This window comes from Littorina saxatilis, linkage group LG8 (genome assembly GCF_037325665.1).
Source record: "Littorina saxatilis isolate snail1 linkage group LG8, US_GU_Lsax_2.0, whole genome shotgun sequence".
NCBI lineage: Eukaryota > Metazoa > Mollusca > Gastropoda > Littorinimorpha > Littorinidae > Littorina > Littorina saxatilis.
The window spans coordinates 58,727,707-58,745,437 of record NC_090252.1 but is presented as its reverse complement, the minus strand read 5'-3'; the positions used below and the strand labels follow the sequence as shown (position 1 = coordinate 58,745,437).

General features: G+C 43.9%; 1 protein-coding gene and 1 long non-coding RNA gene across 2 annotated transcripts in view; one reads left to right on the top strand and one right to left on the bottom strand.

Annotated features, from left to right (window-relative positions):
• The window catches only part of LOC138974397 (uncharacterized), a 61,530-nt gene extending 44,179 nt beyond the window's left edge, over positions 1-17,351 (top strand). The window contains exons 9-13 of the mRNA XM_070347114.1: positions 11,346-11,384; positions 12,183-12,230; positions 13,059-13,241; positions 13,619-14,235; positions 14,789-17,351. Coding sequence (XP_070203215.1) covers positions 11,346-11,384; positions 12,183-12,230; positions 13,059-13,241; positions 13,619-14,235; positions 14,789-14,914 — 1,013 coding nt within the window. The 3' untranslated portion in view covers positions 14,915-17,351. The remainder of the gene's footprint in view (positions 1-11,345; positions 11,385-12,182; positions 12,231-13,058; positions 13,242-13,618; positions 14,236-14,788) is intronic.
• LOC138973958 (uncharacterized) overlaps positions 1-17,731 on the bottom strand; it is a 451,362-nt gene that overhangs the window by 245,352 nt on the left and 188,279 nt on the right. The gene's annotated exons all lie outside the window — the stretch shown is intronic.

Below are 17,731 nucleotides of genomic sequence, written 5' to 3'. Positions count from 1 at the left end.
GGATTTACTCAGTTAATTTCCAACTGATAAAGACCCACCAATTAAGGATAACTAAGAGCAGATAATCTCGTCAGTGCTCGACTTATTTTCTGCTTGGTGCTACCTTTTTTGTATAGTTTTGATCATATACCACACCTTAAGCGATTCACATCTTGCAGGAAATGTAAATTGTAATTGGTGAGTTATTGTATGCGCTAACTGCGATTACTTCCCTTTCCTTTGTTTGTGAATCTTTGTTGTTGTACGTTCAGAGTTTTCCGTTGCAGAGAGCTGAGCAGGGTTAGCGGATTTGTTATTCGTTTTACTCAGTTTTCTCTACATTGTTGTTTCGCATTCTGTAACAGGTTACATTTCTACCGTCTTGTTTTACTTGGATTTTTCTCCATATTTTGACTTTGTTGGAATTTTGGGGGGGAAGGGTCCGAGGACTTCTGTCCTAACCAAGGCTGTGGGAGACACTCTGTTTCACCGCAAAAAGCAGCCGATAAAGTAGGCCACGGCTGTGGGAAACACTCTGTTTCACCGCAAAAAGCAGCCATAAAGTAGGCTACGCGATTTGTTCTACACCGTTTGGATTTTTCTTCTGCATTTTCCGGTTACTGGATTTTTGTATCCATCGCTTTCATCACCGCGTGTTCTAGCTATAGCTGCGTTAGGCTTACTTTGGTAATAAAGCTTTGCTAAAACTAACCATGGCTACAGGGGGATCTCCTACGAAGAGATTAACTTTTGAGACTCCTGGTAGCGAGGAACAGACAGAGCGAGACGCACGCGTTAGAGCGCGTAGTTTGCTTAAGCGCAAGGAGTTAGAACGTAAGGAAGACATAGAGCGACAGACGAGAAAAGAAGAGCTTGACAGACAAGAACGACAGGCCGAACGTGAGAGACAGGAACGACAAGACGAACGTGACAGACAAGAACGGAAAGAGAAAGATGAACGAGACAGACAAGAAAGGGAACGACAGGCCGAACGACAGGCCGAACGTGACCGACAGGACAAGAAAGAGAAAGACGAACTTGACAGACAAGAAAGGGAACGACAGGCCGAACGTGACCGACAGGAAAAGAAAGACGAACGTGACAGACTAGACCGGAAGGAACAGGCGGATCGCGATCTCCAGCTAGAACTAGCTAGGCTACAGGCCGAGAAGGGTACGCTTACTCAGGCTAGCGCGCCGACGTTTGTTGCCGACCGTACGAGACTGCCGACGTTCGACGATGACAAGGACGAGCTCGACGACTTTTTACGCCGGTTTGAGCGCATTGCATCTGACCAGAAGTGGGAAGAGGCCACGTGGGCTAGCCGCCTTAGCACCTGCTTGAAGGGACGCGCATTGCAGCTCTACAACGCTTTGGATGACGACGAGGCGAGAGACTATCAGGCACTTAAGAAGGCGTTACTCCAGCGCTTCAACCTGACTGCTGAAGCCTACCGACGACGTCTGCGTAACAGCAAGAGACTGAGCGGCGAGCTGAGTCATCAGTTTGTGGCACGCCTTAATCTCTACCTGCGGCGCTGGGTGGAGATGGCCGAAAAGGACTGGACCGTCAACGACCTTGCCGACCTCATTGTCATGGAGCAACTGATGTCCAGCCTGCGACCTGAGGTGGTGACCTTCGTGCAGGAACACCAGCCAAAGACTACTCAGGAGGCAGCCGACTGGATCAGAGTACACGAGGACGCCCAGGCGATCTCCGGAAAATCTTCAGGCTCACGGCCGGGAAAATCGGGAAATTCGGGTTCTTCAGGACCCAAGGACGGGAAGGACGATCAGGGACACAAGGGATCGAGTTCCAGATCTGACATCCAGTGTTACTACTGCAACAAGCGGGGCCACGTGAAGAAGGACTGCCACAGGAGACAGGCTGACCAGAAGGGCGTACACTTTGTTGGCAGTGAGGAGTTAAGGGACGTCACGAGCTCATGCACCATTCCACAACTCTGCGTTCCGTGCTCCAGGAAACATTTCCAGCCCCACTGCAACGTCTACGTTAACGGAGTGAAGGGCGAGGGTCTGCGGGACACAGGGGCAGACATGATAGTGGTTCGGGCGAGCCTGGTTCCAGCTATGGCCTACACAGGAGACAGCATCAGGGTGAGAATGGCCGAGGCATCTCACGCTTACGACTTGAACACGGCAGTGATCAAGGTCGTAACACCGTTGTTCACGGGGACCATTGTGGCCGTCGTCATGGACGATCCTCCATGCGACCTGCTCATTGGAAACCGGGTTCAGTTTGTGGACGGCGTCACCAGGGAGGTTCCCGTTTATCGGTCTCCCGACGTCATTTCAGTGCTCACGCGGGCACAGGCGGAGCGAGAGGACAAACCTCTCAAACCCCTACCTGCTGCACGAGCTGCCCTGGGGAACGTGACCCCCGCGCTTCTCGCGAAGGCTCAGGATTCTGACCCGACCTTAGCTACTCCTCGGGAGCACGCGAAGTCGGGGAAGGTGAAGCTGAGCGGGAAGCATGGGAGGTCAAGGTTCCTCAGGGACAAGAAGTTGCTCTACCGGGAGTTCAGCAACCAGGAAGGTGCATTCAAACAGGTTGTCGTGCCTCGCGAGTTTCGCGAGGGTGTCATGGCAACGGCACACGACTCGATTCTGGGAGGTCATCTTGGCACCAAGAAGACCACGGATCGTGTCTGGCGCCACTTTTACTGGCCAGGCATCTGCACGGATGTCCGACGTTTCTGTGCGTCCTGCGATAAGTGCCAGAAGGTGGTTGCCAAAGGAAGGGTGAGGAAGGTCCCCTTAGAGAAGATGCCGCTCATCGACGAACCCTTTCGTCGGGTGGCAGTGGACATCATCGGGCCCATCTTGCCTGCGTCTGAGGACGGAAACAGATACATTTTGACCATGGTGGACTACGCTACTCGATACCCAGAGGCGATCCCTCTGAAATCGATTGAAGCCACGCGAGTAGCTGAGGCTCTGGTTACTATGTGGTCCCGGCTGGGAATTCCATCAGAGGTACTCACCGACAGAGGCACGCAGTTCACGGGAGGAGTGATGGCGGAGGCAGCACGACTGCTATCACTGGAGCAGCACTTCACCACTCCTTACCATGCTCAGTGCAACGGACTGGTGGAAAGGTTCAATGGCACCTTGAAGACCATGCTGAGGAAACTAGCTCAGGAGAAACCACGCACGTGGGACAGGTACATCCCAGCATTGCTTTTTGCATACCGCGAGGTTCCTCAGGAGAGCTTGGGCTTTTCCCCATTCGAGCTGTTGTACGGCAGACAGGTACGCGGTCCCATGGCTATCCTGCGTCAGGCTTGGACAGACGAAGAAGCTGACGAGGAGGTGCAGACGACAGCGACCTACATCGTAGAACTCAGGAACAGGATTGAAGAGACCTGCAAACTGGCTCAAGAGAACCTGGGAAGAGCAGCACAGCGTTACGCGCGAGGATTCGACCGCAAGGCACGGCCGCGCAGCTTCAAGATTGGAGAACGGGTGTTGCTACTTCTACCTGTCAAACACAACAAGCTACAACTGCAGTGGCAAGGACCTTTTGAGGTGACAGCGAAAGTGGGCCAGAACGACTACAGGATCGTCATGAACGGGAAAGCACGCCTGTACCACGCCAACCTGCTGCGCGCCTACATAGAGAGGACTGCCTACGGGGAAAAGGACAAAGTGACAGAAGCAGTTGCTGTCGTGATGGACGAGACAACGGAAGAACAGGGAGGAGGACGTGTACCAGTTTGTCCGCTGGAGGCTAGTGAGGATCACACGGACGTGCACATCTCACCTGATCTTGGGGACGACCAGCAGGCGGACCTGCAAGAGATCCTGAAGGATGCAGCACGGGTCCTTACAGACATACCACTTCAGACGCATCTAGAGGAGTTTACCTTCGACTTGCTGGAGAAACAGCCAGTGAGGACGAAGCAGTATCCCATGCCTCATGCCCAGAAGGAGGTGGTCAGGAAGGAAATCGCCGACATGACGAAGTTGGGCGTCATCGAGCCAGCGAACTCTCCCTACAGTTCACCAATTGTGCTTGTAAAGAAGAAGGATGGACGCGTCAGGTTCTGTGTCGACTACCGGAAGCTGAACAAGATTACGGCGTTTGACGCGGAACCCATGCCTGATGTGGACTACCTCTTCAGTCACTTGGCCAAGGCCAAGTACTTTTCCAAACTGGACCTCACCAAGGGATACTGGCAAATTCCAGTTGCCGAGGAAGATCGCCCAAAGACTGCATTTACCACTCCATTCGGCCAGTTCCAGTGGACAGTCATGCCTTTTGGTCTGCAGAATGCAGGTGCCGTCTTCACTCGCATGATGAGGAAACTTTTGGAACCATTGAAGCGCGAGGACATCAGCAGTTTCATCGACGATGTGCTGATCGCGACAGAGACATGGACTGAACATCTCGACGCCCTGCGCGACGTGTTCGGAAGGTTGAAGGACGGAAATCTGGGAGCTAAACCGTCCAAGTGCTACTTGGGATTTCGGGAATTGTCTTTCCTGGGTCATGTTGTCGGCGAGGGATTGCTCGTTCCAGAGGACGACAAGATCCAGAAGATTCGGGAGGCGGAGCCACCGCGCACGAAGAGAGAAGTCAGGTCTTTCCTGGGCCTAGCCAGCTTCTACAGACGCTTCATCCCGCACTTTGCCGAAATCGCTCTACCACTGACCAACCTTACCAAGAAACTACAACCGACCGTTGTAGTGTGGACTGAGGAATGCAGCTCCGCATTCAACACCCTGAAGAGGCGACTCACCAGTCAGCCTATTCTCCGACTACCAGACCTGAACAAGGACTTCGTGCTGAGGACAGACGCTTCAGGGAAGGGACTTGGGGCAGTGTTGCTTCAGGAGACAGAGGGGTTTTTGCACCCCGTTTGCTTCGCCAGCCGTAAGCTGACCTCGGCCGAGGCAGCGTATGCAACGGTTGAACGCGAGTGTCTCGCCATTGTCTGGGGCATCCAGAAGTTCGAAGCGTACCTGTACGGACGACCTTTCTGTCTGGAGACGGACCATCAACCTCTGCAATATCTTCAGGTTGCAAGGTTGGCAAACGCCAGACTTATGCGCTGGGCGTTGATTCTCCAACCGTACCAATTCACGGTACGCGTCATTCCGGGCGCCAACAATGTTGGAGCTGACTTTCTCTCTCGGGCTGTAGAGGAGAACATGACTGTGAGCGAAACCGAGGTTTCGTCTTGAAGAGGGGAGGTGTGTCACGATCGGGTGACAGAGACCAAGAAAGTGTCACTCAGTGGAGTGCCTGTTCTGGGTCAATGTATGATAGAAAGCGCCTGTGCGTGATATTGGGCTGACGGGTTTTCGCTGACAGCGCGCACGGGATTTTCAGGGATTGAGTTTCCCGTGTCTTTTTTCTGCTTGGGGAGGCAGAATTGTGTATAGCTGGACTGGTTTGGTGACAAGGTCAGTCACGTGTATTTGGCTAGGTGGTCTGTCAGAGACTCAAGGACGACACACTTGACACCCAGCGGCAGAAGGGGAAGGATCGTATACACAGTTTCTAGAGTATGATGGTTTTTCACCGAGTATTATATTCGGCACTCTAGGGGAACTTCCACTAGCTTTTCCTTTCTCCCTGCCACGTATTTTGCTGAGGACAAGTCGTCAATTTTTCCTTCGTCGGCGATGGCTTTCGCATAAGGATTCGACAAGGGGTTCTGGAGGTTTTTGGTCACTGTTGACGAACAGAGGCTGTTCCAGGGAGGAAGCGGACTTTGCTTCCATTGAGAGTACAATCATAGGCTTTTGAGGTAATAAATCATTATTTAACGCTGTTGATGAGTCTGTGTTGTGGAATGAAATACTCTCTGTTGTTCTTTCCAGGTTAGCGCATAATTTACTCTCTGTGACGCTAAAATGCTAATCTGTATATGGTTTTTGCAGATAGGGAGAGAAGGACGGAAAATGGCTGTTTTGTTGTTGTAAAAAGTCAGTTTTGTGCAGGCCCACGTGCTCGATGAGATATTTAAAGATGACATGTTTTAAGGTGGTGGGTGAGGGGTAGCTGACATGTTTAGTGCACCGATGCTTTCTGTTTGCAGCCTTCCTTCGATTCGTTCGTTCGATTCGTTCGTTCGCTTCGCTGCGTTACGTGTTCCTGTAACGTCTGCACGGCTGACTTTGGCGGGACCTGTTGAAGCTACGCTAACCAGGAGACCGGCTAACCAGCGGACCGGCTAACCAGCGAACCGGCTAACCAGCGGACCGGCTAACCAGCGAACCGACTAACCAGCATACCGGCTAAGCAGCAGCAGCAGAGATAAAGCTAAGTGCACCATGTCGTACGCACCCCGTTGACCACCGTTGTCTTTTCGTATCTATGATTTCATTGGAGTAGTGACAACGTGGGGTGTGTGACACCTGCACGAACTAGAGCTTTTCGAACAGAACATTCGCATTTAACTATATTTACACGGGTTCAGCGTGTTACTATAATTTTCTACATACTACTGGCATTTTGTCAGTGAACACTGGGTTTTTACGTGTTGAGAACGTAAAAGGAACATATTTTGAGTGAAGGCTCGAGGGAGGTGGAGAGTTTATACATAAACAGGCGTCTGAAACTTATACTTTTGTTGACTCTATTTAATTGTATGCCTGCGAGAGTGGATCGTGGTGTGGTTAGTTAATTAGTAGTAATTAACCGGTTCATAATCACCTTGAGTGATATATTGGAACGTGACAAGGTTGCTGACGGAGAGGGAGAGAGAGACTTTTGGCTTGTGGATGTATTTTTGTACCTATGGTCATTGGTCCATATACAAACCAGGGAAGAGGGGATGAGGGTTAGGGGGATTTTACACATATACACGTCTTACACATTTACCCTCACATGGTATATACCAATCGTTTACAATTACAACGGAGAGAACTTTGAACTTTGAACTTTATTTATTTATCGAGGGTAACAGAATAAGCAAAATATACATGCTTTTTTTCGTCCGGCCCTCGCCCATTGAGGGTAACTCGATTAATAACAAGAAGAAATAAAAGTTAAGTTAATTACAATACAATGTATATAATTAACATGTCAAACAGTTAAAAAGACATTCAAAATGCATTATGAATATCAAGCAATGATGTATTATTATCACATAATTATTTACTTGTTTCCAAGAGAAACAGCATATACATTTCTTTGAAGGAAGTTTCACTGAATTGCATTTTAATTAAATCAGGAATGGAGTTCCACAATAAGGCGCCAGAATAAGAAAGACTTGATTTGTAAAGGTCAATTCTAGGGGTTGGGGTAATTAATTTGTTTAGTTTTATTGAATTATTCAGTTTGAAATCTGAGGCAATGAATGTAGGTGCATTCCCTGACATAATTCTATGCATCATTACACCTTTGTTATGGATGAATCGTGATTTGATAGGAAGAATCTTTAATTTTTTATAATCAGACATAGAGAGAGATGCATTTGTTAAAAGAATTAATTTTACAGCTCGTCTATGTAAAGAGCACAAGTGTTTCAAAGTGTTTGCACTTGCAGAGTCCCACACTGTGGACGCATAATCAATAGTTGATTGAATATATGCCTGAAAAAACAGTTTCCGTGTGCGTAGGTCTAGAAAGTGTTTAATTTTTGATAACTGATATATTTTTTTTGAAGTATTTTTACAAAGTGTATCTAAATGTTTTGACCAAGACAGATTATTATCAATGGTTATTCCCAAAACCTTATGGTTATCAACTTCAGTTACATCTTGATTTTGTATTTGTAGTTTAGGAAATTTTGATGATAGATTTTGTCGTTTTTGTCTAGTGGTTAGAAGCATGCATTTAGTTTTATTTGGGTTCAGTGACATATGGTTTAGTTCTGACCATTCCAGCAATCGATCAATGTTTTCTTGGAGGACTCTTGCTAGCTCACTTAGATCTTTGTGACTAGAATGAATTGTAGTATCATCTGCAAATAGTTCACACATACATTTAACAAATAATGGTAGGTCATTAATATAGATAGAAAATAGTAAAGGACCAAGAATAGAACCTTGTGGAACTCCAAACCTTACTGTTTGTTTACAAGAGTATGATTGATTCAGATAAGTACTTTGCTGTCTGTCTGACAGGAAAGATTTTAAAATGTTAACAGAATCAGTTGCCAAACCATAAATCTCAAGCTTTTTGATAAGGAGTTTATGGTCAATTAGGTCAAAAGCTTTAGCAAAGTCAACAAATAGAGCAGCACAGAACTGGTTACTATTAATGTTGTTTAGCCATTGGTCAACTAAGCTAATCAGCGCTGTTTGACATGAGTGTTTTTTCCTAAAACCTGATTGCTTATCATGTATCAATTTGTTGTCCTCAAAGTGCAAAAGAATATGCTTATTGATATGTTTTTCAAGAGGCTTTGAAAGGATTGATAGAATTGATATTGGTCTGTAATTTGAGGGATTTGTAGTATCCCCCGATTTAAAAAGAGGAATCACTTTAGCCTGTTTGAATTTACTTGGAAAACAGCATTGGTCGATACATATGTTATAAATGAAAGTTAATGTATCCGTGATTATTGGAGCTGCCATTTTTATAATTTTTGCATCAAGCCCATCTATGTCACGTGTTCCGCTTTGTTTAAGATGTTGTAGCTGAGAGTAAACATCCAATATAGTCATTGGTTGCAATGCATGATGAACATGGATATGTTTGGAATTGCAGTATTCTTTCAAAAGTTTTAAATCATTTGATTCTGTCCGATCATAAGAAATCACTTTATCGGCAATTTTTGAGAAATGTTCATTAAGTGTATCTACAGAAATATTAATAACTTGTGAGGATTTATTTGCAATGTCTTTGTTTGTGAGTTGGTTAATTGCTTTCCAAATAGATTTTGAATCTTGTTTAGATGTAATGAGGTTTTGAAAATATTGTTGTTTACGTTTTCGTTTCAGGGAGTTCACTTTATTTCTTTGTTGTTTGTACTCTTCATGTGTACCATGTTCTTTTAAAAAATCACGGTAATTTGCTGCATTTTCTATGTCTTTGTCGATCCATTTAGGTTTTTCAATCTGCTTGATTCGATGTGTTTTAAGGGGTGCGTGTTTGTTATAAATATTAATGAATATAGATATCCAAAAATCCAAAGCTTGGTCAGGGTTTGTAAAATTGTAAGTATTTGAAAGTGGACTATTTTTTAGATCAGAAAGAAATGCACTTTCATTGAAATGAGAGAATGAACGATATGTAATTGTTCTGTGACCTGTTTTTGGAATTTTTACCCCTTTACGAGACCATGTGGTACAAATGGGAAAATGGTCACTCACAGCAAAACATGGTACACATGTTTCTTTAATATGACGTTTTTCAGAAACATAGATATGATCAATAAGTGTTTTAGAGGTGGAAGTAATACGAGTAGGTTTTTGAATCATTTGATGTAAATTTAATAGATTTAGTGTTTCCAACCAATTCTTATTTTGCTTCAGAAGATCGATATTAAAGTCTCCAAGAAGAATGATTTCTTTTGATTCATTTAAAACTGCATCCATCATGTCCATGAATTTATCACACCAGTTTACCTTCTCTGCTGGGTTTCTGTAACAGAATCCAACAATAATTGATGCTGATTTTTGTAAGCATATTTCCACCCAAATGGATTCTATTCCATGAGATTCAAGATTTTCAAGACGCTTGTAGGTTAATGATTCATTAATATAAACTAACAAACCAGTTTCTAAGTCTTTGGAAGAATCTTTTCGTAATGTTTTATAACCTGAAACGAAAATATCCGAATCAAGTATGTTGTTAGATAATCTAGATTCTGAAAATCCAAAAATATGAAAGTTTCTACCATTGTTAGAAAGTAAGGATAATATGTCTGTCATTTTGTTATATGCATGGTTTATGTTTAAATGGCCAATATGAAGCCCTTGTTTTACAAGCCAATTATTTTGACAATTATGAGTTGAAGAAGACATACAACAAAAAATACAAAAGCAAACACCTCACACACAAAACCCCACGATGATAAGATACCAATTAAGCAAAATTGTTCACAAAAGGAATTTCAATAATTACAGTTAATAATGTAATTATAGAAGAACTATTTTAACAGATTAATCAATGTTAATATTATTGTTTATAAAAACAATTTTGAAATATGCGAAAGCTTTGAATCGCAGGTGAAGTCCTTTTTCTTCTTTCAAAGCTCTGTTATATTATATATAGTCTTAACGTAGCGTAGAGAGAAATGTACCGTTGAGTCTGAGGATGTATTATAAAAATACAACACAGATTAAATTTCAGTCACAATGACACAAAAAGCAATCACTTTAAAAGTTTGGCAATAGGGATTCAAATATCTAAAAGCTAAGACTACCAGCACATAACCACATACACATGCACACACACACACACACACACACACACACTCACACACACACATACACACACACACACATAAACACACACATATACACACATACATACACACACACACACCACACATACACACACTCATACACACACGCTTAAAAGATGGCACTTTTAGTAGGCCATTGATGGGCGCATCTCATTAAAATTGTGTAGATATGATAAGAAAGCATGCACCATGGCTGGGTGCACAGGAGGTGGAGCCAGATGAGCTGTGTCATGTGGCGGAAGAACCATGGCTGGGTGCATATGGGGTGGAGCAAGGTGGGCGGCGTCATGTGGTGGTGGAGGGTAGCTGATAGGTTGTCCGAAACGGTTGAAGTGCCGAAAAGATGGCTGATACTGGTGATAAGCGTTGGCCGGTCCAACGTTGTGTTCATCAGCGGCGTGTTGGTTGCGAGAAGTCAAAGCAGGTGTCACGTAGTAGTCATTTGCTCTCGAATGCTGCTGATTGTGTGTTACGGCGAAGGGAAGAGGAGAAGCCAGGCTGTCACCACCTGAGCGATGCTGTGGAGCGATGTTTGCCGGCAATGGTCTGTCACGGAAAAAGCCCTGATGATTTGTTGGGAGGCGGGTCTCCAAGTGCTGTGGGAGGGCGGGAAAGTCTTCTTCATATCTCTGCACCGATTGGTATCTTTTAGAGTGACCTCTTTGATCAACGTGTTGATGCTTTGACACACGATTGTCATTGATGGTTGATTTGGTGTAGTACTTGGTGAGGGAGGGGGGGAACAGATTTTCTGCCAGCCGAGCTACGCTAAGAGAGAGAGAGAGAGAGAGAGAGAGAGAGAGAGAGAGAGAGAGAGAGAGAGAGAGAGAGAGAGAGAGAGAGAGAGAGAGAGAGAGAGCGAAGAGAGAGAGCGAGAGAGAGAGAGAGAGAGAGAGAGAGAGAGAGAGAGAGAGAGAGAGAGAGAGAGAGAGAGAGAGAGAGAGAGATGTAGTTAAATGTATACTTGTGTATGTTACAGTTAATGGTTCAGCTGGGCTGACTTTCTCAACTACCAAAGGTAAGAAATACAGGCCAGTAACTGGGACAGGGGTAGAGTGAGAAACCCAAATATAAATAAAACTAAAACCATGCAACACGCAGGCATTTGACCGTAACAATACAATCCTAATTCGAAGCAACATGAACCCGAAGCCATGCTTAGCAATATAGGCGTCCTTGTATAAACGCTGCGCCTAATGTATCAATCTTCCATCGCAAAAACAAACCATGTTCACTCATATCTTGAAAACAAAACCACCATTCAAATCGTACACGCATGTAAGAGATAAAGGAACGCAACACATTGTAACTAATTGATAACCTTTCTATTGTGCTGGCAAAATGTGTTTGAGTTCTAATTTGTGTTCGGCAAGCTATGTTTCATAATCCACAGGCAAATGTGATTTGTGTGGTGTGAAGGGAGGAGGGCGGAGGAGGGGTTACATGTGTCATAGACTATATTACATTTAATAAAGTATAGGAGATGACATGCCTCCTCAAGTAACCACTGGCATGTGTATGTAGTTTGTTCTCAAATGCAAAAAGCTGAAATAAGGACGGACCATTGTGCATGTATGTCACTATTTATGGTATTTGTGTGCATTGTTAAGTGAGTGAACGAATGATGAGCGTTGGTAAAGATCGACGTACTTGTCTACATAATGAACAAGAATGCACAGTTCTAATCTAGATAGCAACGATGGCGTTTTTTGTGCAGTTTTAGAGAGGTTTGGGTTATGTTTGGAACAGAAAGCACAGTTCCACGTAGAACTTACAAGAAACCATTATTATGTTACATAGCATGGGTTTGTTTCAGAGACTGGTGTTACTGACGCTTCGTCTTCGACCGGAGGGAAGATAATTGGTATGTGTAGTATTTTTGTTGCCAATGATTGCCAATGATTTGTTGGGTACATATGTTTATTGTACCCACCTACAAGATGCCTCACATCCCTTAGGAACGATGGTGTAGCACCAAATCACTTCACTAAGACAGCAACATGTGAAGCCCACAGACTGTATAATTATGTAGAATGGACATTGTCTGCTGAATGTTTGCCATCAACAACATGTTCACGATTCTTAGTATTCTGTAATACTTTACTTGCGGTTCAGTGGATACCTCTTCACCCAAAATTATAGTGATTATTTAGATATTGGAAAGGTACACATGCACGGTGTAGACTTGATTATAGCTTAATTTTTCGGTTATTGCTGACCGTTCTTGTAAAGAATAATGATAATGATACTATTTCTTATAGTCCTGAGAGGTTACCCTCATTGAAATTCGGGCTGCTTTCTCACTGGGGAAAGCGAGCTGCCATACAGTACGGCGCTACCCATTGTTGTATTATGGTTTTCTTCCTGAAAGCGTATATTCGTGTTTCCAAGCCCTGAGATTATCGCTGTGAACTTGGGTTCGTTTTTGTGCGCATGCGTGCACACGGAGGTGTTCGAACACCGATAAAAGTCTGCACAAAGTTGACGCAGGAAACACAATCCCTCGCCGAACGTGGGATCGAACCCACGCCGATAGCGACAACAGGTTTTGAAGTCAGCGCCGCTACCGACTGAGCTATTAGCCCAATTCTTAAGAAGCATTGACATATCAATCGTTGAGTACCATACATTGACTACAACTATCAATGTGTCCGAAGTTACCACTAAAAGGAATTACATATTTGGCTTTCAGGCACTTCACGTCAAACACCAGAAGACAGCGATGTTCCCGTGGCGGCGATTGCTGGTGGCATAGTGGCGGCTGTGGCTGTCGTCATCGTCATTGTGGTCGTCCTTATAGTTGTGTTCAGAAAACAGCGAAGACAGAAGCCTACTAGAAGCGTCCACGGGTCTGACACTTCGAAAGAGAACGACAGTAAGCGTTTTGCCAGCACAGCGTCCCTATAATAATTTGCAATTGACTTTTTCTGCAATTTTTGTTTATTTGGGAGTGGAGGGGGAGGGTAGGGGGTACGGTTGTGTGTGTGTTTCTGTGTGTGTGTGTGTGTGTGTGTGGTTGTGTGTGTGTGTGTCTGTGTGTGTGTCTGTGTGTGTCTGTGTGTGTCTGTGTGTGTCTTGTGTCTGTGTCTGTGTGTGTGTGTGTGTGTGTAGGGGGTGTCTAGCAGGGAATTAATGATTTTTTTTATTGTTTATGTACTGTTTATGTACATCAAACACTCATGCTCTGTTTGTTTGTGTGTTTGTTTTTCCATTTATACTTGAGAGTGTCAGTTTCTTTTTTTATTTACACAGACTTTGAAGAACACATCAACCAATTGTACGTCACCAGCGAAGACCCCGATGACAAACACAGCACTGACCACAACCCCTCTACTATTGCCCCGCGAATTTCCTCTGGCACCAAGAACGACAAACATGCTTGTCCCGACTCTCTTGATGCTGATCTCTACACTACAGTAGACAGTGAAGTTGATAACAATGTTGATAGCGCTGCAAACGGCACGGGCGACGGATTTGGTGGGTATGAAGACATCAGGTTTGGCAGCAACCAACACGCGCAGGGGCAACGTGCAGATGAACATGCTGTGGTAGACAAATCCAAAGCACATAATGGCCCTGCCTCTGCAGCTATTGTCATTGCATCTCCCGCTCACACGACTGAAGGTAGCGATGAGTACGCTGTTGTCGACAAGAGTTCATCTCGAAACAAGGAAAACAAGGCCGCAAAGAATGTCTCTCCAGGCCTTCCCACTTCTGACACTAACAATGCTGGTGCTGACGTGTACGCTCAAGTCAACAAGTCTGCTAAGACGAATAAGGCCTTTGAACCGGAAACGGCAGGGGAAGCCTACGCGCAGGTGCAAAAACCCAAACCAGCCGCCAAACCAGCAAAACTATCATCCAAGACGGTATGTTGCGGTTGGCCCATAATGTTCAAAATGCTATGTTCTATTGGCAAAAAAGCAGAATTAGAATAAGAACCTGACAAAGAAAAGAACATGTAGAAGAAGAACAGGAAGAACAGACAGAATAAGAAGACGGATGTCCACACACAAGTACAGTAGAAGCAGCGCAAGTAGCTAGTCTATTTTAACATGAACACATGTACAAGGGATACAAGAAAAGGTAATCGACTAAACGACCACAAACAAAATGACACACGAGATAATAACTAGCTGGCAGGGTGTCTATCTTCCTGTATCTCTGACTCACATTCAAACTCTCTCCCCTTACCCGAACACCCCTCTAAAATATGTAACAACATCTTTAAAGACGAAAATATTGAATAGAGGCAAGGCGTTATGGCAATAGGCCTATTAGCTGTGCCTATGTAACTATGTGTTTCATATTCTTGTTTCTCAGAAAGTCTTCTTGTGCAGCGCCTTTTATGTAATTGCTAACATTAGTTGCAACCCTTCACCTGTGTGAGTGTAAAGCAAATCTTCTCACTGTTCCCAACAGAATGTAGCACAGCGCGGAGCAGCAGACGATGACGAGTACCACACTCTGAGTCACACCAGGGGGTCTCCACACACACAGGGACAAGGAGATCCTGAGTCACACTACAGTCACATTGAAAGCGTCTGAACTAAGACATTTCTGAACAATTCAAAGTTATTGCTGATTGATGAAGGTGTACTTACTTGTCTTGTATTTCTGCTTGTTGTAGGTAACCAATGTGTGTGTGTGTGTGTGTGTGTGTGTGTGTGTGTGTGTGTGTGTGTGTGTGTGTGTGTGTGTGTGCGTGCGTGAGTGCGTGCGCGCGTGCGGGCGCAGTGCGTGGGTGGGTGGGTGGGTGCGTGCGTGCGTGCGTGCGTGCGTGCGTGTGTGCGTGCGTGCGTGCGTGTTCAAAAGAAAGCTTTTCAAGTCAATATGTTTTGCGCGGATAGTACAAGTTTTCATTGCGGTAGCTTGGCAAACATGTTGTATGCTGTGTTTAAGTTTGAAGTTTCTTCACATGCATCGATCATCATTGCTAATTGTCAAGCATCTAATTTCTTTCCTACTAACTCTTTTGTAGAACGGTTTTCCTTATACAACAATGGCGCGTCCATGTAGAATTCAGATGTGCAAGGACCAGTCATTGTGCAGTAAATCACAGATCCGTTCCTGGGTGTTGAACGCATGTTGCACACACAATTAACATAACGAATCACAACTTGTTTAAGAGTACCGTAGCTGCAAGCAAACATATAAACAAACAAACAAACAAACAAACACACAAGCAAATCAATTAAGCAATTACACAAGTCGCCTGAGGCGAAATTATGACAACAAGACACTCTGTCAAAGTCACAGAATAATACTCATAATACTTGAATGTACAACACACGTGGACAATGCAGCTGATCGCTTGATGTGACAAGCCAGTATAGCGCAGTAGCGTACATCGCCTTTGAGGGAATACACATAGATATACACAAAAACATATAGATATGCTATGTTTGGATTCAAAACACGTTCAGAGAGTTAAACAAGTCGCGTAAGGCGAAAATACAACATTTAGTCAAGTAGCTGTCGAACTCACAGAATGAAACTGAACGCAATGCAACGCAGCAAGACCGTATACTCGTAGTCCACCGCTCACGGCATAGGCAGTGAAATTGACAAGAAGAGCGGGGTAGTAGTTGCGCTGGGAAGGATAGCACGCTTTTCTGTACCTCTCTTCGTTTTAACTTTCTGAGCGTGTTTTTAATCCAAACATATCATATCTATATGTTTTTGGAATCAGGAACCGACAAGGAATAAGATGAAAGTGTTTTTAAATTGATTTCGACAATTTAATTTTGATAATAATTTTTATATATTTAATTTTCAGAGCTTGTTTTTAATCCAAATATAACATATTTATATGCTTCTGGAATCAGCAAATGATGGAAAATAAGATGAACGTAAATTTGGATCGTTTTATAAAAGAAATTTTTTTTTTACAATTTTCAGATTTTTAATGACCAAAGTCATTAATTAATTTTTAAGCCACCAAGCTGAAATGTAATACCGAAGTCCGGGCTTCGTCGAACATTACTTGACCAAAATTTCAACCAGTTTGGTTGAAAAATGAGGGCGTGACAGTGCCGCCTCAACTTTCACGAAAAGCCGGATATGACGTCATCAGACATTTATCAAAACAATGAAAAAAACGTCTGAGGATATCATACCCAGAAACTTTCATGTCAAATTTCATAAAGATCGGTCCAGTAGTTTAGTCTGAATTGCTCTACACACACACACACACAGACACACATACAAACGCACATACACCACGACCCTCGTCTCGATTCCCCCCTCTATGTTAAAACATTTAGTCAAAACTTGACTAAATGTAAAAATAATAGAGATATAGAGAAGCGTGCTATCCTCCTCAGCGCAACCGCTGCCGCGCTTTTCTGGATTGTTAATTTTACTGCCTTTGCCACGAGCGGTGGACAGACGATGCTACGAGTGTACGGTCTTGCGGAAAAAAATGCAATGCGTTCAGTTTCATTCTGTGAGTTCGACTGAGCTTGACTAAATGTTGTATTTTCGCCTTACGCGACTTGTTTTAAGGTTTTGTTTTCAGTCCTTTTTAGACCTAGCCCTTATTTATCTTTTTGTTTTACATTTAAGGCTTAGATTGTTATCCGATTTGTTATGTCCTTGGTACAAATCTAAATATGATGTTGACAAAAAAGACATTTACATAAAATGGCTTAATCAAAATGTTATGACGTATTTATTTATCTTGTGTGTGTGGCAATGTGTGCTTGTTTGTGTGTGAATGAGAGTGTGTGCACGTGGGTGTATAATATGTGTGTGTGGGACACAGACAGAGCTAGAAAGAGAGTCAGGGTGTGTTTGTATGTGTTCCGAGTTTGATAACACAGTGTTTCACTTTACACACCCATGCGCCCAACTTGGAACAAATGCAGACATTTTTATTATGATCAGTCTGATGAGTTGCGTGACTTTTGATTTATTGTATGTGGTTCGTTTATTTACTGATACAGTCTAGTATGTGACAATATAAAGAACGCTTTGCAATATTCATTTTTTGTGTGTTTGGTACGGCTGTTTCTCCTTAACTGTTCCAGGTTTAGCGACTTTCCCCTATTGTGTTGTTGTTTTTGTTTTTTTAAGCACAAGCACGTAATGTAATAATGTAAGCATGAAAAAAAGGTTTCCGAACTGATTTTAAAAGGATACTAAACTAACGAAAATACAACCCTCAGGCATACTTTATACTCACACTCTCTCTCTCTCTCTCTCTCTCTCTCTCTCTCTCTCTCTCTCTCTCTCTCTGTCTCTCTCTCTCTCTTTCTCTTTCTCTTTCTCTCTCTCTGTATCCCTCTCTCTCTGTATCCCTCTCTCTCTCTCTCTCTCTCTCTCTCTCTCTCTCTCTCTCTCTCTCTCTCTCTCTCTCTCTCT